Raw genomic sequence first — 24,650 nt, 5'->3', positions numbered from 1 at the left:
GCTAAATTCAAATACAAGTTCTAGGGGCTCCTAGAGATTTCTTAGTATTTTCTCTGTAGATGATCATTTTATCTACATATAAAGATTTCGCTTCTACCTTGCCAATCTTATGCTATTTATTTCTTTTCATTGCCAGACTATTTTGGTTTGGGCCTATGTTTCAAAGTTTAATGGACAGATGAAGAGTAGGCATATCTGCCCTTGTTCCCCACCTTAAGGAGAAAGCATTGTATCTTTTCCATTCATATAAGGCGTTTTTGCTGGAAGTATGGAGTACATGTCTTTGATCTGTTGAGACGGTTCTGTTCTACTTCTAGTCTCCCGATAGCTTTTACCATGAACAGCTGTAGAATTTAGTCCAATACTTTTTCTGCATCTACTGATAGGATCATATGGCTTTTTCCTTTCCTTTGTTAAAATGACTTATGGGGGTGGATCTTCCAATGCTGAACCAACACTGCTCTCCCTATAATAAAACCACTTACTACATACTGCCAGATTTGACTTCTAATAGTTTGTTTTGTTAAACAAATTTTTATTTATGTTCATCCTTTTCTCTTCTATGATCTTTATCCAGTTTTAGTATTAGCACAATGTTGATTTCCTAAAATGAGGGGAGACATGTTCCTTCTTTTTTCTGCTTTAAATGTTTGATATAATTTATTAGTTAAAATGTATATGAGCCTGTTGCTGTCATATAGGTAGGTTTTCAAGCTAGGAATATACTTTCTTTAATAGGTGCTACTCAAATTTTATATTTCTTCCCGAGTCAGTTTCATTAATTTGTCTTCCAAGGTACATCACAGAAGTTGTCAAATTTATTTCAAAAAAGATTTTTGTTATACGCTTTCTATATCCTTTTAAACTTTGTAAAATCTGTGGTAATGTCCTCTAAATCTTGATATTGTAATTAAAAAATATATAATTGATATTATGGAATAGGAAGAAAAGGTCTAAAGGAATAGGGGAAGTGGAAAGGAAAGAAGGGAAAAAAAATATGAGAAAAGGAAAAAAATGGAAACAAAGTCTTTGTAAATAGTGAAGGGTAGAGGGGATGACAGACAGCAGGGGAATGGGGAAAAAATAGAACCACGATAAGTCATGTAAAGGTACAAGATTCCAATGACGAATGTAACTGTATTGTATACCTGAAGTGTACTAATAAACTTAATGGAAAAAAAAGAGTATCAAGTTTAATAAAAATGGACTATGTAAGAAGTTCCCCACAGTGCTGGTTTGGAACCCTGGTTGCAGGGGTCCAAACCCTGGATAAGGTGGGCAAGGCCCAGAAGGCAGGCTCAACCTGCCTACTTTTGTGTATCTTTCCAGCTCTGATTTCCAAAAAATGTAATGGGAGCCCACAAAACATCACCCAATCCCCATGTTTTGAGACGGGAAAAAGCGTGAATGCTGATTCTTTTTCAGGCTCCCAGAAACCTTCACTGAATGCCTGGATGAGAAGCGGCAATACAGCAAGGTTAAGAACAGACTGGAATCAAACAGCCTAGGTTCAAATCCTACCATTTACTAGCTGGGTGGCCTTCAACAAGATACTTAATCTCTCAGGGCCTTGTTTTCCTCATCTATAAAATGGGTTAATAACAGTACCTCAGATGGTTGCTGCTGACATGGTACACTGTGGAGGGGCAAGAGGCAGGCAGATTCTGACCTCAGAGATCAGCAATGTGGATTAAGCATTTACTTTCTAAGTTAATGCTTAACTAAATGTGGTCAAAACAAAAACCAAATTAAAAATGTATAGCCTTTGGTAGATTGTTTTCTAAGCTTAATAAGAAAAAGATCCCCGCTGATTGAGCCCAGACCTCAAACTTTCTTTCATTTTAGGGACTTCCTACTCCAGACCCCCATGCAGGGACTCGGTGTGCGGATGAGGTCCTCTAGTCCCCTGAGAGGACAGTAGGATTTTCCCTTTAAGTCAATTCTTGCAAGTAATCTCAAATAAGCTGCAAAAAATGCCTTCCGAATTCCACAGACATAAACCCTATGACTTCAGGGGGAAGACAGAGCACTGGGTATGCGGCAAAGGAACCAAAAGTCCTGGTCCACCAGTGACTGGTGGTGGCAACCCCAATGTGTCCCTACTCCATGGAGCTTGTGTGTCTGTGCAATGGGGTAATGTAACCTGCCAGGGCTGCTTTGAAGTTCAAACTGAGATAATGAATGGGGCCTATACAGGCTCAGAGGGTTAGAGAGTATAAATGGAAGGACAGTGATTTTATTATTAAGTGCCACCTTCGTCTTAATTGCTTGAGAAATGAGGTCGGGGAAGACAGGGTTTCAGCACTTGCTGCCTCCTAACCTTAGGAAGGAACTGTAGATGACTAAAGTCATAATCGCTCCCTGCATCGCAAGTGACCGAAGAGGGTAACAATAACTGCCCCTTAGAAGTCCCTGAGTTTCAAAGGACTGGCCTGCAAATTCTCAGAGGCAAAAAAAAAAAAAGGTTATTAACGTAGAAAAAAAAAAGTTCAACCTATCTAGTATTTTTAAAAATGCAAATTAAAACCGGGCACATTCTTTCAACCTGTCAAATTAATAATGATTAAAAACCTGACATGGGGATTGAAAGTTCAAGCCCAGCCTGGTAAACTTGGGAACTTAGCTCAGCCCCTGTCTCTAAAGCAAACAAACAAACAAAAAGGCTGGGGTTGTAGCTCATTGCACAGGCCCTGGGTTCATTCCCCAGTACCACAAAAACAACTGACCCCAACTGACAGCACTCAATACTGGTGGGAACACAGAATGGAAACGCCCATTCCCACAGCAGCAGGTGCTCACTGGCTCTTTCGGAAAGAATTTCTGGAAGAAATTCAGGAAGACATCCATATACCTTGAGCCTGGCTCTGACACAGTGATTTCTGTTTCAGACCTCTATTTTGGGGGGATAATTAGAAACCCTGACACATATAACACACAGAGTCATCCACTGCGGCACTATTTTTGCAAAGTTTGTGCATCTATATATCTAACAAGGACGGGGCTTTGAAAAAATATTTTTAGTACATCTTTGCAAATTTATTACATTAAAAGTACTTCTTAAGTGACACAGGTAGCTGCATATATTTCATGTTAAACAAAAAAAGCAGATGTAAAATTACAGATCCAAATTTATCCAGCCAATGGGGGGAAAAATAGAAACATTTGGCACAAGACACTGCAGAGTAACCATCCCAAAGTGAACAGGATTGGCTGTGGAATGGTTGGGTTGTAATTTCTTTTTATTTATTTTTTGGTACCGGGGATTGAACTCGGGTCCTTGCGCTTGCGCAGCAGGTGGTGAAACCACTGAGCTAAATCCCCAGCCCTGGGTTGTCATTTCTTAAAAGAAACTCTTCCCACCATTTTGGTTTTACCCTTCCTACCTGCACAGCATGTTGACATTTCAGTTTTTAAAATTCTGCTCATAACCTACTGAATTGATTCTACAACCCCCTAGCATGCTGTGGAACACCACTAGAAAAAGACACCGATGAGCAAGAAAAGCTGGGGCCCGCTCTCACACAGGTCCTGGTCTGGGATCCTGATTGTGTTCAGGTCATTTGAGCCACAAGCTCTCTTGGCTGAGCTTGGGCAGCAAAAGAAAAGACCTAAAGTGGGCATGATGGTACTCTGCTAGGCTGAGGCAGGAGGATCATGAATTTGAGCTCAGTCTGGGCAATTCCGTGATTTAGCAAGACCCTATCTTAAAAAGGGGGACATTGGTTGGGGATGCACCTCTCTTAGGCCCTGGATTCGATCCCCAGTACAGAAAAAAAGAAATTTTTTGGTAGCAGGGATGGATTTAATGTTGCATGAAAGACAATTCTTCCAGACTAGGGGTGGGGTGTGGGACAATTCAAGTGCACTACATTTATTGCACATTTACTTCTAGTATTATTACATTCTGCACTTCATTTCTATTATTATTACACTAGATTCTCATAAGGCACTCCCAACCTAGATCCTTCACATGAGCAGGCCACAGCAGGCTTCTCGTGTGGGAATCCAATGCCACACGAGACAGGAGGTGGCGCTCGGGTGGTAAGAGAATTCATGGAGCGCAGCTGTAAATAGAGGAAGCTTCGCTCCCTCAGCTTCCGCTCACTCCTGCCCTGTGGCCTGGTTCTGAATAGCCACAAACAGGTAATGGTCTTCAGCCCAGGGGTTAGCGTACACGGCAGAAGATTAATTTTTTAAACTGCTCCCAATTATGGCTTTTCCCTGTGATACACTGTGACCTATGGTCCCACTTCCAGATGGCTTCATCTAGCCTTTACCCCTGGGTAACTGGGAGGGGCACCTCCCCCACTGAGTGCCGTGTGGAATCGCCTGACTGTGGGTGAGTGCCGCCTGTGCGAAGGATGAGCGTGGGATTAAGAGGGGCCCGTGGGTGTCTTGGTGGGAGCTGGTGGCCTGGGCCCCCAGGAGGGACTGCCAACAGCTGTCCCTTCTGAAGCTTCTCCTGTTGGAGCCTATATTAAAAAACAGGGAGGAGAGGTGTGGTGAATTTGAGAGAAAACTAAAGAAATGTTCCAGTCTGCATAAACTGTAAGAAAAATAACCCCCTTTGGGTTCAGCTGAAGAGGTCACATGGTCCAGTCTGACAACACAGGTAAGTTTCAGAGTGGCCTCACCCATGGAGGGCAGCGAGGTTTCAGAGGCACTGCCAATTGCCATCTACCATGCCAGGTTCTAGGGGCACCCAGCTCCCACCTATCCTTACCCTGCCCCATCTCCAGAACCTTTCTTGTGTTTGTCCTTCCTTGCTTGCCCTAAGTGTGGGCCTCCCACTGCCATGCTCTCCTTGGTCCACACCTCCCATCACCACACATCCACCCCATCCCCAAAGCCCTCAACCACCCTGGGGAGCCTTCACCTGTGCCCTCTGGCCTCTCACTGTGTGTTGCTTCTTGCTCTATGTGCTCCAGCCACCCCATTAGTTCTCACCACAGGGCCTTTGTACACGTGCCGCTTCAGCCCAGTCTGTACTTCTCTTCTATCCACTTACCCAGTGGTTTCCACCTTCTTTCAGGTCTCACTTCCCTGCTACTTCCTTAGGGAGGTCCCCCAGTCCTTGGCTTCCCAGCCCACACTCAAATGTCAGCTCTCCCAGCACCAAGTGCTGCTCCTTGCTGTGTGCCTGGGTTAGTTACAGGGAGGCTGTATTCCATGTGGGCAGACACCAATCTGGGTTCCAGTCCTGGCTCTACCACCTACTGGCTGTGTCCCTGGACAGATTCTTCCATCTCCCTGTGTTTTGGTTTTCTGAACTGGAGCCAACCTCAGCAGGACTGGTGATGGTTAACTGAGAACAGTCCCATGTGATGTGCTCACAGGACAGGGATGGCGCACAGTGACACTGACTGCCCAACGTTCACACAGTGCTTGGACCATGGCAGACTCTCAGAGGGCTTCTGCCTATGGATAAATCAATGCTCCAAAGACTTAGGGATTATTTTTGCTGACTCACCCCAGGTGAGCCACCCTACCTTCGATTCCCTGCTGATGCCCTAATAGCCAAGACCCAGACCAGCGACCTCCAGCAGGCTCTGTGCTTGCATCACCCTCTCCCCATCCCAGGCCTAAGAACAAGGCACACACCAGTGCTGGTCTGGAAGTCAGGGTTCATGCTGACCCTGGGCTTCCCCAACTATAATATGAGCAGCCTTGGCTCATGGCACAGAAGACGAGTGTTAGGAACATTTCCAGAGGAGAAAGAACCAGCTTGGCCCCTCCTGGAATAATGCTAACTACGTCATTTTGAAGGATCCCCTCGAGGCTTGTGCACAGGTAATAGCAATAGTGACAGCAACACAACACCCAGCTCCAATCCTGGCCGCACTGGGAGGTCCTTTCTGCCCCAGGACTCTGCTCTGGGTCCGGCCAGGGAAATGTATGCAAAGTGATTTGTCAACGATATGGTGCTACATAAATATTTATTTGTTGCAGGTGCTGTCTTCTATTCAGTATTTCTGTGCATAACCTGGCAATATACAGAATGAACCATAGAGCTGGTCGTACTCTCTGACCTACTACTCTCATAGGGCAGAACACAGCCTGAGGAACAAAGGCAATAAAACACAAGACAAAAAAAAGAAAAGGGGAAGAGACAGAATGTCCCTAACAGTAATAGTTATATAGAGCTGCAAAACCCCAGACACGCTGCTCTTGTTCACCAAGTGGGCAGCTGTCAGTTGGAGTGTGAGGAGACAACAGGTGAGCAAGTGCCATCTGTCACTGCTAGAAGGAGACAGAAAGATCCATTCCACGTTAGGGGGAAAAAGCAACAGCAAAGGGGTCTGAGCATCCGGCAGCAAGCACTGCCAATGTCTGCAGAGTGAGCGAGGATTTACCTTTCTGGTTTTGTGATTTGGCTTTTATTGGATGTGTGTGCCTTGGGGTGGGGGGCAGGGCACTGCTGATTTTCAGCACTAAAGCTGATGAAACAGAAATTTAACATCAGACCAAAATACAGGATGCCAATATCATCAATGGTGATTGACAGCTCTGGGTGCCCAGAGCCCTGCTAGGCATTTTTAGTCCTGGAAAGAGCTCCTTCCCCCCTTACAGGGAGGACAGCGAGGCTTGGGGAAGTGCCTGCCTTGCTCTGGGATCCCAATCCACTCAGCCTGACTCCAGAGCTCCGGAGGGTGACACCCAGCTCTGTGGACTGCAATCACCCAAGGGGGTATCTCTGCCAAATTCAAATAGCAACAACTGGTGGGGAGGGACATCTGGAGAGGGAACACAACTGGGAGGCAGTGAGCACTCAGTCGTGGAAAGTGCCCTCCATCAGGTGTCACAGGGGCTCAAATGAGACCGCCACAAAGGTCCTAGGGCACTATGAAGCTCTCAGCTGGCTGAAAAAAGAAGAAGGCGGACAATTAATACCTTGCTTGCATTCAGTTCAGAGATAGCTGCCAGGATCTGCTGTCGGGACCCATCTGTCTTGATGCCCAGTTCCTGCAGGTCACCGTCGGTGAGTGTGAGGAAGGCTTCCATGTCCACCTGGGAAGAGAGAGTCCACCACCATCTGCAGGGGCCACACTCTTTTTCCAGATCCCATAGAGCTGTCCCAATGAGCTGTGATTAGTGCTTATTAGTAGTAAATTAATTATGATGTCCTACTTCCAATCCAGCGTTTCCATTTTAAAGTTTAGATGAAAACATTAAAAGCTAACTCTCTTTGGCTTCAGCCCGGGCTTTTCCAAACAGAAGCATTTTGGAAAAGACCCTTACAATGAAACAAATTACAGAGGTCTCTGAGATGGAAATCTGGGCAGTGGGCGTGGTCAGCTCCTAGTGCTGTAAGTAAAAAGCCCATCCCAATGTCACTGCACTGTTAGCAACAATGGACACTGCACGGGACAGGGTGGGCATGTGGCTATACTCACCCTGTCTCCCCGCAGAGGACAAGAGAGGTGCAGACTGTGGAAAGACAGAGTGAGAAAATAAGCAGAAGCAATAATGGACCGAGAGGACACAGAGAACCGAGGCGGTAAGGCCAGGATGAGGGCACCCCAACGCTGCATTCTTAGTTTCTGTGGGTGAAATTCTAATTGCCCTGTCATCCCTGGCTGGCCCCTGGAGAGGAAGTCAGGTTCTGTCCCAGGAGAATGGCTAGCTGGCCTCTGTCCCTTTAAGGCAGGGGGAGGGAAGGTGAAAAGTGTTTTCAGTAGAGTAAGCATACCTACCACACAGTATGTAGGGTGGTGTGACAAGTTTTAGACATAAAGGGACAAAGAACAGGCCTTAACACTTAGGAAATCTAATCCAATATGCTCCATCCTGCATACAGAATGTAGATGTGATGGCTGGAGCTCTAGTAGCCACATTGAACTTTTGGGACAAGGGCCACACAAGCTGGTAATGGTGGAACAGACAGCAGGAGGGACCCTGGATGTCTTCCTTCCAAACTATTTGTGGCAAAAATGACCTTCTATTTTGTGAAGATACTACTATTTTAAAAAAATATATCCAGCCAAATTAAAACCATCCTAATACAGGCAGAAAGTTAAAAATTATTTGTTTTGCAGTTCCATTATGACATGATGAGAACATGTATGAAGCCAATTCCTCTTCCAAGTTCTCTCTGATGACTAAAAGTGTATAATGCCAGGGAGAAGTTTTACTAGCACTAGGAATGAGGGAAAAGTGCTATCCACATACCAGAGACTTCAAGGATTTCCCACAGGGGCCAAGAAGCATCCGTGTAGCTGTGGGGACTGGGCTGGAGGCCAGGGCAGGGACACCAGTAGGGTTAAAGCTCTGTACTCAAGTCTCCGAGGAGCACACTGGGCTGTGCGTTGATGCAGAGGTGAATGCTCCCAGTGCTAAGTGGCTTATGAGTTGCCCAGAGGGAAACAAAGTCACAGGAGGAGACACCGAGTTTGGCTCCTGACAGGGGCAGGTGCCGGGCACTGTCTCAGCTCCTCCAGCCCAGCACCCTGCAATCCTCCAGCAGTAGCATCTAGCCATCCCCATGCATTGCTGAGGCCCGGCTTCCACCCTAGTTCTAAAAGCAATGGAGACTTCTGGTGGGCACATTAAACTGACTTCCCCTGACTGGAAGATTCAGAAAGCTTCACACCTCAGCTGGAACACAGCTCCATCCTTACACTGGACAGCTCCAACAACCTGGAAAATGAGTGACAAGGGACCCCAGACATGCCAGTTTAGAAAAGAGGGTAAAGCTCAGAAGGCAGAGAAAATGTTGCCTTATGAGACAGAGATGAGCTGTGCCCTCCATACACCCCAAGAGGACATGGAGCATTTCAGACAGACGAAGGTAGCCGTCAGCAATCAGAAAGGATTTCTCAGAAACAAGAAAAATCACTGCTGAAATTTCAAATGCCAAGGAGGCAGGAAGGACAGACGAGATACAGTGGAGAAGTAAACCAAGAGAGAGAGAGAGCCACTTCACCCTGTTTGCCTCTTGAACCAAAATACAAATGCCTCTTTGTATCTCAAGCTTCTTGGGGACAATCAGTAACTCTCATGATTGTTACTGTAATTATGATGGTTTTCATGTGCTGAGCCAGTCACCAGAACATTCTAAACTAGTGATTACAACCTGGTGCTAGTGGGCCTGCAGAGTTTTATTTGACAAAAACAGTGCATTTCTTTTAACATTTTACAGAGATGTAATTCATCTCCCATACAGTTCGCCAATTTAAAGTGTATGATTCAGTGATTCATAGTACATTCAGTTACACAACCATCACCATCCTCAGTTTTAAATCATTTTCATCACTCCCTCCCAGGAAACCCCAAATCCATTAGCAGTCACCCCCCATTCTTCCCTTCTCCCAGCCCCTGGCAACCATGAATGTACTTTCTGTCTCTGTGGATTTGCCTAGACCTTAGTCTAGACATTTCATATAAATAAGATCCTATCATATGTGGCCTCTTGTGACCCATTTCATTTAGCATGTTTTCAGGATTCCTCCTTGTTGTGTCATATATCACTATTTCATTCTTTTTATGACTGAGTAATATTCCATTATACATAGGTGTTACATTCTATATTTTTCTCTTCAGTTGAGTGACACTGAGTTACTTCCACTTTTTGGCTAACATGAATAATGCTGCAGTGAACATTTGTGTACAAGTTTTTGTGTGGATGTTTGTCATTTCTCTTGAGGACATACCTGGGAGATTTGTTAGGTCATATGATACCTCTAAATTTAACATTTTGAGGAAGTGCTAGACAGCAGAACAGTAATTTTTTAAACATGATTTTGAATGCTAAGCACATAGAAACTCTCAGATTACCACATTTTCCAGACACATAACACAGATTCCTCAGGATTTGCTTGTGGCCCACGTTATAAGCCTACCAATCAATCTGTGCAATAAAAATATTTTCAGGACCAACACAAACTTTTCTAGAAAGAGCAGTGCTCAAAATTATAGAATCTGATTATAAGAGCCATAAGGTCCCCAGGACTTTACTGTAATGAACTGAACTAATGCACTAGACACAACTTCTATTTCCTTGACTGTCCCAGGGAGAAAGAGCAATCTAGGTCTGTGGAATGAAAACTATGTATTAAGACAAAGGGGTTTTTTTGTTTTGTTTTGTTTTTTAACAGCAGGATTTAAAGGGACATCCAGAAAGAACATCCTTACCTCTTGCTCCTCAAAAATGGGCTGGTATTTCTCAAGCGATAACTTCTTAAGGATTCCAGTCAGTTCATCTTCAATTGAGAAAAATGTGAAACAAAAAACACATTTCAGGACTTCATAAAGTATCAAGAGCAGTGTTCAGACTTCTATAATATAATGACCACTTTATTTCAAATGCGGTCCAAACAAACTCTCAACACAGAAGGCAGATCTAAGCTGTGCTCCTGTGGTTGGGGCTGCAGGTGGTCCTGAGCTCCCTGCAAGCCATGTCTCCTTGCCCCAAGGGCAGACCCTCAGCATCTCTGAGAACCCCAGGCTGGGCTCCATGTGCGGGGGTGAGGTTTCCCTGAACGAAGAACGGAAGTGAGTCCAACAGTGGAGCCAGGAGGGCACAGACCAGAGGGCACAGCAGGGAATCAGCTGGCCAGATGGACAAAGGAGACAAGACCAGTGTCTGCGGGGCTTGAAGAATGACCCATTCCGGACTGAGCACTGAGGGCTCAATAGGGACCCAAACAGATGACACAGAGGCTGATAAGCCACAGGAAGCAATGAAGGAGACGGTGGGGTGGGGGGAAGCAACAGAGGGCAGGAAGATGTTGTTCTGCAGAGGGTGGTCAGTAAAGGTCTCCCTTGTCAGGTGATATCTGAGCAGTAAGTAAGGAGCAGGCTATGTAGCTATCCAAGGGATGAGAGAGGCAGCTCCTAAGGAGAGAGAACAGGAGGTACAAAGGTACTGAGGCAGTGGGTGAGTTCAAACAAAAGACCAGGAGATCTGGTTTATTCTTTTGCTCACTCACACAATCAGCATGGCTATCAGTATGTCTGCTGCCTGCTGGGAGCACCAGGGTACAGAGACCCTTTGGGGCAGCTGGCCAGCAGGACTCAGTCAATGGAATGATGGGGTGCTAGCTCTCACCCATTCTCATGGTGCTGGCCATTGGGCAACCTCTACACAAATGACCCATTTCCTCCTTTATCACAACCCTGGGAGGTGGACGGTGGTGTCCTCGTTTGCAGGAGAGCAAGTGAGGTGCAGAAAGGCCGGATAAGACACTTAGAAGAGGGCGCAATGCTAGACCCTGGCAAGGCAGGGACTCAAGTTCACTGGTCTGGCTTTCTGGCCAGTGCTAAGCTCCCTGCTCTGCTGTTTCTGTCATGGTGACACATGCTACGGTGAAGGGTATGGATGCGGGCCGTGGGACAGAGAGGACAGCTAGCACAGCCAAGGGACTGGGGAAAAGCTCCACTGAAGGGGGCAACTGAGAAGACAAGTCCAACCCACACTTAATCCATGGTACTTCCATATGGCAAACTTTGCTCCTGCTGCCCCTCGGTGCACAGTGTCTCTGTACAGCGAGGCAGGGGAGGGTGCCTAACAGCTGGCTGTGTGGGGAGGTGCACATGTGTACAGAGGTATGCAAATCACTGCAGACCTGACTGATATGCAGGATGTAGAGCACACTGGAATAATAAAATAGGTAACACTCCTTATTGTAAGTTCCACAGACCCAACAGAGCCTCACCAAATGCTTTCAACTGACTTCTGTCTACTCTTGCTTTCATGGGCAAGGAGAGCAGTTCCACAGGAATGCTGCCTGGCAGTTTTGTTTACATGAACAAGTAAGAAAAAAGGAAGCAAAAAAGACGTATGTTGGAACTTCAGGTGAGCAACTTGGTAAATCGGGTCATGCTTTTCACATACTGGACAAATATTTTCTCAATTGTTTGTGCTATTCACAGTTACTGTATAATGGCTACAGACATGATATACTCTTAAGTTTAACCCTCGCTGTTAACATTTTATCTTTTACTGTCTGGACTACATCTAGACAACCTATAAGACAATGATAATAATTCAAGTTCTGATTGATGGTGTTTGCCAATTTTGATGGTGTAAATCCCCTCACTGCAGCCCATGGGAACCCTCCACTGTAACATCCCAAGTGCAGCTGGTAAGAGCACACAGCAGTTCCACATCACCACCAATGGGAGGGGAAATGCCTCAAAACACAGATGACAGTCAAGCATACCAAACAGTAAAGAACATATTTTAAAAAACTGTAATACACAATTGCTCAATTATAAGTCCGTACCATTTGACTTTTAATAATGACTACATCATTTCCTATACACTTAACCAGTTCTGGGGCATGGCTGCCCATCCCTTCTTAGTCCTCGTGGACCCACACAAGTGGACCCCCACTGTTCCTGGGGTCCTGCAGGGCACACTAAGCTTTGCTGATAGAACAAGTTTGATTTGACTTGTGCCATAACCTGCCACTATGACTGTGAGTCATCCTCACACCTGGCACAAGTGATGGTACCTGCTGACTGCCCCAGAGGCTCCAAGGGATGCATGTGAGGCTGAAAAGGTGACATCATCACAGCCTGGCCACTTCCAGCAGGAGAAGGCTGGACATGGGGATGCAGGTGGACAGATGGAATAGGCAAGTTCTATATGTGGTCCTCAATAGGGCCCCTTATTTCCCAGAAAAAGATCACAAAGAACAGCTGTTTGGGATGGACTGAGGCCGCTGTCCTGTGACAATCTTATGTCCACTGGACAAAGACCTCACTTCCTCAGGATCGGAGAACTCCAGAAGGGAAAGTAGGCTTTCTGTACCAGAGGAATTAGTCTGGGATGTAACCATTGTTGGCCCTCTTCTTCTGTCCCAATTAGGGGTTTGCAAACCTTCCTTTATAAAGAGTAAGAGGGACAGAGAGCGGGCATGGATGGTACATACACTCACTGTCACAGTTCTTCCTTGGAAAAAGATACGGTGTAAATCCCTAACTGAACCTCTTGAGGTTTGGGTTCCTAAAGATCTTGGAGGAGGGGGAAGTAGGGAGCGGGGACCTTCAGCCTCCACGTGGAAAGTCTGTGTAAGTTGTTAGTGAATCTCAGAAGCCTGCGTAAATACCACACAATATAAAGCAGCCCCCCAAATAAAGAAGAAACCAGGGGTGCACTCATTCATTAACTCCACAGGGGGAGAGGCCATGCAGAGGATTCCAGTTCATCACTGCCCAGCAGCTCCTCCTGGATACCTGCCTCCCTGGCACCTGCACTGAGCTATCTGCACCACACCTGGAAGAGCCCTCCAGTGACAGCTTCTTCCCCTCTGATTTATACATCTTGATTTGCACCTGCCTGGGCCCATTTCTCACCAAAGCTGAGAGCACCCAGGGCCCACCAGAGGGCAATTTTAAAGGATGAGGTCCTCCCTTACTTTATCTTTCCTGTGCCTCACTGCCAAGCCTCCACCATCCTGCCACCCAATCCCTCCACCATCCTGCCACCCAATCCCTCTTCCTTCTCTCTGGATCCCACAGGAGGGTGAGATCCACACAGGCAGGTGCCAAGCTCTCCTGTAGTAGTGGAGCTCTGCCGCCTTTGTGTGCCCAGTATCCAATCCCGTCTTCCTTCTGGAATTAGCAATTCTCCCTTCCTTCTAGGAGCTGCCTCTCTTCTACTTCTAACCTGTACTACAAGCATTGGCAGGGTAGACCTGGACACTGGCTCCAAAGGCAAACACCTGACCAGGGTCTGGCCAATCCATACATTACACTCCTGGAAACAGAGGTGGTCAAGTGTGGTCGTGGACAGACCAAGTCATCATAAATATAGTCAAGCTAGGCCAATGAGCTGTACTCCTGGGGTTTTGCTTGGGCCTATTGAGAAACTAGCACTAAAATTAGGAAAGTGAGGTAAGCATAAAGCTGCTTGCCAGAGCTTGCAGAAAACCTACTGAGATATGGAGAGAAATGCTCTCAAAGCACTTGGATCCACACATGCTGGAAACACACCCTAGAATCTTTTATCATATGAGCCAATGAGTTATTATTTTTCCCTAATATCAGTTTGAGTAGCCTCTCTTATTTGCAACTAAAAGAATCCTGATTTGCACAGGGTTCAAGAAAAGCAAATAACCTGATGTTGAAGAAGCATTTCTATGGTTATATGTTTGTGTATACATTCAAAAACCATACCAGGGAGCTTACCGTATCTTTAGCAGGTTGAAGACAACAATACAAAGCAGAATCAGGGAAGGGGAGAGACATGTTTGCTTTATATTTTTAAAACTTGACCTAGCAATCAGAGCATCAGGTGGTTCTGTGCATCCATGTGTGAGGGAACAGCAGAGGGTTCAGGACCCCAGGGGACTCACCCTCATCTGTGATGGTGCCGCTGCTGGAGCCCCCACTGCTCTTGGACTGCCGATGGGACGAGGAGGAGGACACCGAGGACTCAGCAGTGTGGCCCTTGGGTGAAGGGGAGGGTGTAAGGGTGGGGGAGGTGCTTTTGGAGGTAGTTGAAGTTCCAGATGGAGGCCGTTTGCTGGTCTCCAATTTCTGCTGAAGAGAATCAGACAAATAAATACACATGCCATAACTGGAGGGTACAAAGGAGGAGAATAGACACCCACAACAAGGAATACAGGTAGGATCTGATGCAACAGGCTGTCTAGCAGGTCTATGAAGTCTACTACACATGCATGCAAAGCAGAAACAGCTACAGGAAAATCTATTCTGAAGCAGAGAGATGCGTGGGATCCAAGAAGCACATTAAAGATCAGGAAACCCAGGTGCTAGTCCTGCCCCTATAGCTACGAGCACTATCTGTAGAATTTGTATCTTAGCAATACTAAGCTTTCCACCTCTCCAGTTTTTAATCTTCTTTGATCACTGTTTTGTAGTTTTCAACCTGTAGATGTTGCATGTTTTATTAAATTTATGCCTAAGTATTTCATTCTCATATAATTTCTTATATTTCAAATATATTGTAGTAGATTTTTAAAACGTTAACTACAAATATTCTAATTGTTCACTGCCAATATAAAGAAATACAATTGACATTTTTATATTGAGCTTGTATTCTGAGGCCTTGCTGAGCCCATTTACTAGTCCTAACTGTTTTGGTGTAGATCTTTGAAGTTTTCTATGTAGATGATCATATCATCTAAGAGTACAGCTTTATTTCTCCTTTTCCACTCTGTATGCCTTTAATTTTTTTTCCTTGCCTATTACAGTAGCTATAGTTTCTGATACATGACAGCTGGAGGTGAGAGATGACATTCATGCTCCTGACCTTAGAGCAAAGGACTTGGGTCTTTTACTATCAAGTGTGACACCATTAACAGATATTTTACATCAAAGTCAGAAGTTCCCTTCGATTCCTAGTTTGCTGATAGTTTTTATAAAGAATGGATTTTGAGGGCTGGGAATTTAGCCCAGTGGCACTGCACCTGCCTCGCAAGTGCAAGATGCTAAGTTCAATCCCCAGTACAAAAAAAAAGAATGGATTTTGAATTTTGTTAAGTGATTTTTCTGCATTTTTTCCTTTAGTATGTTAGTAGGGTAGGTCCTGTGTTTGATTTCCTAATGTTGAACAAGACTTGCACTCCTGGGATGAACCCCACTTCATTATAACGTATTATCTTGAGCCAGGGATTTAGCTCAGTGGTTCTGTTGCCTGACCCGCAAGCGCAAGGATCAGAATTCAATCCCCGGTACCAAAAAGAAGAAGAAAAAAGAATGTATTATCTTTCTTACTTATGAAATTTGAGTTGCTAAAATTTTGTAGAGGATTTTTATATTTACATTCATGAGGGCTACTGATCTGTCACATTCTTTTTTATGTCATGAAAACGCATCCTTGTTTCCAATCTTAGGGGCTAGGAGGGGCACTTCATCGCGATACAGGGATCATTAAGATGCCATAATCCCAAATGGATATAGTACTTCAGAATAAGTGAGGCAAAAACCAATAGATCTGAAGAGAGACATAAACTAATACACAGTTACAGTAAGAAACTTTAATATTCCTCTTAGTAATTTATAGAACAAGTAGACAGAAAATCAGTAAGGATACTGACTACCTGAATAACACTATCAGCTAACCAGACCTAATGGACATTTACTGACATTTATAGAACCCCCCTTCTCACCTGCAACAATAATTTTTTTCTTGAGTATGTGTGAGACTCACAGACTAGGGCATAAAACAGACCTCAATACACTTAAAGGAATAGGAATAGAACTATAATAGAATTGAACTAGGAATCGTTAACAGAAATATGTATAAAAAACTCACAAATTATTGCAAAAGAAACAATATACTTCTAAGTAATAGGCCAAAGAGAAAGTCTCAAAGGAAATGAAAAAATATTTTAACAACTGTAGGGTGCAGGAAAAGCAGCATTTACAGGTAAATGTATAGCGTTAAATGCTTGCATTTGAAAAAAAGGGACAATCTCTAGAGTAATAAAAGTTTCTATCATAAGAAACTAGAGAAAGAAGGTAAAACTCAAAGCAAGCAAGGGAAGGAAAATTACAGATAACTTCAGAAATCAATGAAATTGGGCTGGGGATTTAGTTCAGTGGTTTCACCACCTGCTGCGTAAGCACAAGGACCTGAGTTTGATCCCTGGTACCAAAAAAAAAAAAAAAAAATCAATGAAATTGAAAACAAAAAAATAGAGAAAAATTAATGAAACCAAAATTGGTCCTCTGAAAACATCAATAAACTTGATAAACCTTTAGCTAGACTGACCATGGAAAAGAGATACTACAAATTACCAATGTAAGAATGAAAAAGGAGATGTTGTTATTGACCCCACACATTAAGGCAATAAGGAATACTTTAACAACTCTACATCACAAATTCAACAACTTAGATAAAAAGAATAATTCCTTGAATGATACAAAATACAAAGCTCACTCAAGAAGAAATAAATAGCCTGAATAGTCCTATATCTATAAAGAAACAAGTTAATATAAATTTTGTTAAGTTAAAACTGCCCATAAAAGAAAATGGTGGGCTCAGGTGGTTTCACTGGCAAATCTTACCAAACATTTATGGAAAGTGTAATACCAATTATACACAATATCTTCCAGGAAAACAGGAGAGGAGATAATATTTCCCAATTCATTTCATGAGCTGGCATGACAACTTTCCCTTCAGTGCTTTAAAGTTGCTATGACATTGTTTTTGATTTGTGTGGTTCCTGACAAAAAGTCTTCTGTAATTCTTTTTTTTTCTTTCTTGGTATTTAATTTTTTTTCTGGAGGCTTTCAAGATTTTCTACTGCCTCATTCTCAGTAGTTTCAACATAATACGGCTAGATGTGTTCTTTTTTGTATTTTCCTACTGAGTGTTCTCTACAATTCTTGGATCTATGGATTTTCCATATGTCATTAATTTGAGAAAATTCTCATCCATGATTTCTTTAAATATTTTCTCCTTCTCCCCCACTTCCTTTTTTCTCTCTCTCTTCTTCTCTCTCCCTTTCCCCATTTCTCTCCACCCCCTTCCAGGGATTCCAATTATCTATATGTCAAGCATTATTCTACAAGTTTTGAGTCCTCTGGATTTTTTTAAGCTTCTTTGAGCTTCAGCCAGGGTAATTTCTACTGCTTCAAGTTCACTGATTCTTTCCTTGGCTGTTGTCAAGTGTGAGGAGCCTGTCAAAGACATTCCTAATCTCTGTCACTGTGTTATTTTATTCCTGTCATTTCCATTTGATTCTTTCTTGCTAAAGGATCTCTTGACTAAAATAGCTACTCATAGGGCTGGAGATTTAGCTCAGTGGTTCTGCCACCTGCCTCGCAAGCTCAAGGATCTGAGTTTGATCCCGGGTACCAAAAAAAAAAAAAAGGTGTAAAATAGCTACTCATATGCTCTTGTGTGTTCACATTTCCATTACAGCCTTTAACATATTAGTTATAGTATTTTACAGTCCCTATCTGATAAGTCCAACACCTGTGCCACACCTAAGTCTAATTCTCATGACTACTTTGCTTCTTGGGAGTGTGGTTTTTCTTGCCTTTGTATCGTATAATTTTTGATAAAAAACTGGGCATCTTGTGTAGCAGAGACTAAGACTGTTTTTATGTCTAGAAGTGAATATACCTTTTCTTCTACTAAAGCCTTTAATGCTCCCTCTTGCTAACTATATCCCAAAGTGGAAAAAGAAAACCATCCCTTAGATTTTGAAAGATTTTGTTAACAAGCTGCCTACACCCTTAAATATTCTTCCCTTTGCTTCCTGTAAATACATTTCTAAGCAGAGCTGCTGATTAAGCAGGAGACAATTGGTATATTGCTAGAAAACAGATTTCCCCCAACCCAAAGCAAAGAGATCTAATACTCTGGACCCCATTGGCACTACTGGGGAAGAGAAGAGGTAAATATAAGATTCCTTGCGGTTCTCTGAAACACTCCAACGGTCCTCCACATCCCCAGGGTGGAGGACTAGTTGCTGTGGTGGTGTCCTCTCCATACCTCCCAAGCCCACACACTCTGCTATGCCACTCTGGGGGCTATCTGGCTTCATGTGTTTCCAACAGCTTGGCTGGTTTTCAACTCCTGCCTTCAGGTACTTCTAGAACATGTCAGCCATTCCAGCCACCAGCCAGACAGAGGATCCCCTTAAATCAGAAGAACTGCCCAGCAAAGTTCACACTGAACTATACACCTGGAGATGTACAAGCTAAATAAAGGCTTTTTGCTGGAAACCAGCTGATACCCATCTCCAGAGGGGCTGTGGGACTTCTGGAGACCTAGGGAATAGTGGTGTGTCCTCCCTCCATCCTTTCTGCACCTTCAACCCTCATTCACACTTTCAAACATGAGGAAGGCAGCCTTGTGCGTGCCACCATTGCAGTGAGTCACTCTTCTTAAGCAAAGTATGAAAACTAGGTTCAGAGGCTCATATTTTGAAGACTAATTTCTAATTCTTCCTAAGGGAGCCTTTGAAAGCACTTCATGCTTCCATTTACTGCTGAAGCCTGTGACAGAAAGCCCACTTCTACGTCCTTTGATTTAGGGCAGTGGTTTCTAAGAGCTCTGGGCTGGGCTGGCTGCAATAGATGCTCTGTGGGGGAAAATGATTCCCTGGATCCTACCCTGAGAGCTGCAGTCAGTTATGCTGAGTGGAGCCCAGAAACATTATTAAACATCTCCCAAGGTTATAGCAGATTAGTGTGATAAGATTATCAGGTGATGACTGGACTGGATCATTTCCCCAGTTTACTGTTTCCTGAATGCATCCTTTGGCAGTCAATTTCCTTTCATCAGAAAATATGTGCATATAGGTTACATATGACATATATGTCCAAGTAAGGTAACAGTTAATATAATTTATAATTTAGATGCCTATTTCCAACACCAACTATAGTGAAAGAAGCTAACACTATCTACCATCTAGCAAGGTCATCAGAATAGAAACAGAACATTTTAGACAACAGAAGAGAGAAAAACTATCTCAAAAGCCCCAGACTAGCAGACTTACTTTAATGAGTAGCAGTGAGTTTCCTAGCACAACATACAAAAAGAGAAATATAATAATTATATAAATTCTATCTGATAAAAGAAAATATATCAAAATATAGTAGAGATTTTTCTCTACAGCTGAATTCTAAAAGAAATTTAATTACATGGGTCTTTTACAATATAATGGAAAGTAAGCTAATGTATAGAAAAAGAGAAACATTTTTGGAAACTAAATTGTAAAAGAAACCTAACAATGGATGTCCTATTGCATAAGGAACTTTGAACAAAAAGAGAGTTGTGTAACCAACAGTGGTTGGGCAGAAAATAAAGGTTATTTCTCAGACATTCATTAAAACATAAATCTAGGTGCTAGGGATACAGTCCGTGGTAAAGCACTTGCCTACACGAGAAGGCCCTGAGTTCCTTCCCACGAAAACAAACAAAAACCCAAAGACTCTGGAAGGGTTTCAAACCACAGTGGGGATAGGTCCAAGGAGAAGGCTTTCTGTGATCTAGCTCTTCTCAGGGAATACACTTAGGTCATCTAGGAAGCATGATGAAGAGTAAGGTGTCCCTGGAGTTAGGGTGCTCTCAGAGTAGGAAACCATCTATGCTGCACTACTAAGAAGCAGCTGGGGAGCCCAATGGTGGAGAGCTAGGAGCCAGCCCTTGGGGCTCTCTCTCCGAAGAGGGGAGAACCTCAGGACACTAAAAGATTCCCATCTAGAGAGCATTTAAGGTTTCTCATCCCTTTGCATACTCCACAGGCACTGGCAATGTAGTGACTATGCCCAGGTTGCATTAACAGAGAATCAGTAGATAGGAGGAAGGAGGTGAGACTCCGGCTCTTCTGCCTAACTTCTTCCAGCCCCTTCTCTATGCTGTACCCTCACTTGTGGAGCACAGGCAAGCTTTTCCCTTGTCTGGGAATAGTCTCAACTACAGCCCTGCCCACCTACCCCCTTCACTTGGCTCCTTGTCCGTCCTTCACCCCCCACTCACATGTGGCTGATAGCCTCAAGTTCTCACAGCATCCTCTTCCATCCACAAGAGCCTTTATCACACTGAGGTGGGACTTTGTGACCCCATGAAGGTGGTCACCAAGTCCCCACCTCTTGGCTGGATCCCCACTGCTAGCACCAGGCACAAGCAGACCCTCTGGAGATACCACAGTAGATGGGTGAAGTGGGGCCAAGGGGTCCCAGTAGCTGCCAGCACTGATGGCAACCCCAGGCTCCCAGCCCCTGGCCCTGGTTAGAACACATCTGCACGAGCAATAGGAGGAGCCGACGCAGAACAAGCACCTTGCTGCCAGGAACGCTGCTGTCTGCAGGAGAGACCGGGAGCTCGGATGGGTTGGACCCTGGTGCGGGCCCCACAGGACTTGACCGCTGGCTGGGCTTCTGTTCAGATAATCTGGCTGCTTTCTTCCTCTGGGCAGCAATCTGGGACAAGACACTGTCTACACTGCCACCTAAGGAAACAGAAACAGGAATGATCACCACGGGTCTAGTACTTACTGCCACACAGGCAGGTGAGAACTGTGGTGTGCTGGCTTGGCTGAACTTCATCTCACAGACACCTTGGCCTCTGCAGTTGAAGATCAGGCTGACCGCAGGAGAGTGTGGCATGAGAGCCAGAAGGTGGCCAGGGGCAATGGCCATGATACCGCAAGGGCATCGTGGTAAGAGGCTGGGAGGCACATGGGTAAAGTGCAGTGTGGCCTTGCTTTTCCCTGCACCATCTTGCCAATAAATTCCTAACTCCATGATATGCAGAGTGATCTGCTTTCTTGATTGAATCCTGATTGCCATTTTCCCTCTCCCTGTTTCCCTGCATGTACCAGTAACCTTGAGTTATTAGCAAAGACAGGAAGAAAGAGTAATACCCAGGGCTAGGTGTACTCAGGGGAGGTCACGAACGGTTACTATTTATGGAGCATTTACTATGTGCCAAGCACTGCTACAAATACTTTATACACATAAAGAGAAAGCCCTTCCAGAGAGCAAAACACATCCAAAGCCTCAAAAACAGGCAAACTTCCTGACCCTGAGTCTAGATTCTAGGGAACTTATGCAAAGGAAATCACCACACAAGCAAAGCTGAAAGCAGGAAGGTGTCACTCGGTGGCATTATCTACAAGGACAAGGACCTGGGAACAGCAAGTGGGGACTGGCCATACAAATGGTGATACCTCCTATGAACAGAATGCTATTCCGTTATTACAAAGTTGTGGTAGATATATGTCTATCAGCTAAGGAAGGGGCTCAAAGTCCTATAATGTGTGGAAAAAGAAAAAAGCAGCTCACAGAGCAGTCTACAGCTCAATAAGGTGTGTAGGTACGAGATGGGTTCTTCAGTCAGGGTCCCCTGGTTCAGGACTTGGCCCTGCTACGGAAGAGCTGTGTGACCTGGGGTGAGTTATCTGACTCTCCCAAGCCCCAATTTCCTTGATTGTAAAATGAGGATGATAACCCCACAGGTTGCCAGGAGCCTGAAAGAGATCGTTGATTTAAGTGGCTTGGCAATGTGCCTGGCATAGTGGTTAATAAATTATGATTCTTTTATAAATATTCAGAATGTGCATAAAAATACTTCGCAAAGATATACACCAAAAATGTTAATGCTGGTCCCTAGTGGAGAAATTGTAGCATTTTTGGTCTTTTGGTTCATCTGGTCTTAAAGCTTTTCCACCAGAATCATGCAGCCTTACGCAATGGCCCTTCCTGCAAAACTGGCTCTGGCTCATCCTGGGTGCCCTAGGGAGGATTAAGAAGTCTGCTGTGAGCCCAAAAGAACTGCAGGGACTCTAGTTTGAGGTGAACTTGCTTGTAACACTCTGAGCTTCAGTCTCCCCATCTCTTCAATGAAAGGACAGGATGGAAACGCTCGAAGTCTTAGCCTTCAAGGATCCTAAGCACTATGAAAACACCCTGCTTTTCTCTTCATTTCTTATAAAATTTTACAAGGAAAAAAAACCATTATGACTCCATTTCCTCCCTCTCCACCCACTCTCACGCCAAAGAAAATGCATAAAACACTAAATCGTTAATTCATTGAAAACCCCTCAGCCACATCAGGAAGAAAGTCACTTGTATGTGCCACTCTTGGGCCGTCTGCAAACTGGGTGCAGGGCCAGCTGGCCCCCTCAGCCTGGGCTCAACCCTCTTCCCCCGAGAGACTCAGCCCTACGCACCTGAGCGGTTATGAAGCTCTGCTCCGTGCCTGCTCACACCTCCTACTGCGCTGGAGCCGCCTGAGGAATGAGGTGAGTGGTTGAAGCTTCCAGAATTGGCAGGAGAGGCTGGGCTCCGGGAGAGGCTGGCAAATTTAACTGGCCTGACGAGGGTCTGCAAGAACAAGGTGGTGTGGTGGTGAGGGCCTGCCGCTCCTTCCTGCAGTTGCAGAGAACCAGCACCTTCCCAGCACACCCTCGCCAACTGTGCTCAGCCTGCTGGGAGCCCCCTAAGGGATGCGCTTGCTTCTGTCTTCTAGAGAATGGGTTCCAGAAAGCCATTAGCTCAGGCTGGGCCCTTGTGACACTGCCTCCCACTGACCACCCGGCCTTCAGCTTCACTGAAATCTTCTAGGCCAAGAAGAAAACCTGGCCATGTTATTCACCAAAAAGCCCAAGAAGGCCCAGTCATCCAGGACAAAATCATCCCCCCAGAAAAGCCTGCCTAGGTGACCATCTCTCTCTACTCCGAGCTTACCTCTCTCATGCTGCCCCTGCTGGTCCATGCCTGGAACGTCTCCTCCTCTCCTATCCTATAGCCCTGCTCAGCCTGGCTCCCATATCATATCCTCAGAAAGCCTTTCTTGACCCCTTGGCCCCTAGTGCAGTGTGCCTGGTCATCTTCCTCTCTGATCTCACCAGCTCTGCTCACTTTACTCCTATTATGCAGACATCGGTGGATTCCTGACCAGTCCCTTTTGTGCCCCCGGGCCTTTGCCCATGTACTGGTTCTGCACCAACAGCTTTGACCCTTGTCCTTTAATCTGAGGTCTGATGGCCTGCCCTGCTGAGGTGGTCCATGCTGCCCCCTGCTCTCCTCTTCCAGCACCCTGGTCATTTGCAATAGTCCCTTGTACAACTTATGAGTACTCATCTACTGTCATGCTCCCCCCTGCTCCAGGTGTACTTGATCCCTGAGCTTCCCAGGGACTTCACTCTCCACTGTACTCCCAGCACCCAGCTCTGGCCTGGGCATCCTGGAGGCATTTAGGAAGGAGGACTGATGGGTGGAGTGGGCTAAATGGTGATCCCCAAAAGGTGCCACATGTAATGTCTAGGACCTCCAGATACTAGCCTTACAAGGCACGAGTGACTATTACCTTACATATGCTAATTATCTTAGATGGGCCTGGGAGTTTCCAGGAGTGGAGCTTACCCTGGATGACCTGGATGACCCTAAAGGCAACCGCATATCTTCTAAGATAGAGGGGAGAGAGAATTCTGACAATACCATGGAAGCAGAGACTGAAGAGATGGGATCACAACCTAAGAAATGCCTAGAGCCTGCAGCAGTTGGAGCAGACAGAGACAGATCTCCAGAAGGAATGTGGCCCTGCAGATACCTTGCTTCCAGGCTTAGGCCTCCAGAACTGAGACAGTACATTTCTGTCATTTTAAGGTTTCTAGATTTTGGTGATTTGTCACAGCAACCACAGATAGCTCCACCATGAGCATTCAAGGAAGGGCTGTGGCAGAAGGGAGCACATGCCTGCCATGGGCTCATCCCCAGGCTCTCTCTTCTGCATGGGGGAGAAAAACTACAGGCAGAGAATCCCAGCTCCAGTGTCACTACCTCCTGGGGCCTCCCTGACTGCCCCTGCACACCCCCCAGCACACACATTTGGTCGCTCTGGCTTTTCACACACACCTCACCCAGCACCCTGCCTCCTGCTCTGTCTTTGCTGCCCTGCTCGGAGCCTCCTCTAGGGCAGGCCTGGGCTGACTGCACTCTATGTGATGAGTAAATGAAGCAGGTGATGTTGGGATCCGGTCCCTCTGAGGTTACTGACATTCTCAAGAAAACACAGTCCTGGGAAGAACTCTCAGGGACAGTTCCACGACTCCTCCCACATTCCTACCTGACCTAGAACAGCGGACTAAAGGCAACCAGTCCTGCCTGACTTGCAGATATCTCCAGATGCCAGGCTTATCTCCCACCAGTGACTTGATGTGATAACAGGTCTGGGGCAAGGGAGCAGCAAGCACAGGGGCTCAGGCCCACCCTACAGA

General features: G+C 45.2%; 1 protein-coding gene across 6 annotated transcripts in view; it reads right to left on the bottom strand.

Moving 5' to 3' along the window:
• Anks6 (ankyrin repeat and sterile alpha motif domain containing 6) overlaps positions 1-24,650 on the bottom strand; it is a 56,981-nt gene that overhangs the window by 9,137 nt on the left and 23,194 nt on the right. For 3 of the 6 annotated variants that reach the window (XM_013065727.3, XM_013065726.3, XM_013065725.3), the window contains exons 10-14: positions 22,602-22,755; positions 20,710-20,879; positions 14,301-14,487; positions 10,132-10,199; positions 6,892-7,008 (exon numbers count right to left, since the gene is read on the bottom strand). In XM_013065727.3, the coding sequence (XP_012921181.1) occupies positions 6,892-7,008; positions 10,132-10,199; positions 14,301-14,487; positions 20,710-20,879; positions 22,602-22,755 (696 nt within the window). Of the gene's footprint in view, positions 1-6,891; positions 7,009-7,394; positions 7,429-10,131; positions 10,200-14,300; positions 14,488-20,709; positions 20,880-22,601; positions 22,756-24,650 lie in introns of all 6 variants that reach the window. The other 3 variants (XR_002389408.2, XR_002389407.2, XM_004864944.3) reach the window with 2 other exon arrangements.

Source organism: Heterocephalus glaber, unplaced genomic scaffold (assembly GCF_053883595.1).
Source record: "Heterocephalus glaber isolate CG9 unplaced genomic scaffold, H.glaber_assembly_v1.0 deba00001481, whole genome shotgun sequence".
In the NCBI taxonomy this organism is placed as follows: Eukaryota; Metazoa; Chordata; class Mammalia; order Rodentia; family Bathyergidae; genus Heterocephalus; species Heterocephalus glaber.
Note: the sequence above shows the minus strand (reverse complement) of the source record. Positions and strands in the feature narration are given on the sequence as shown.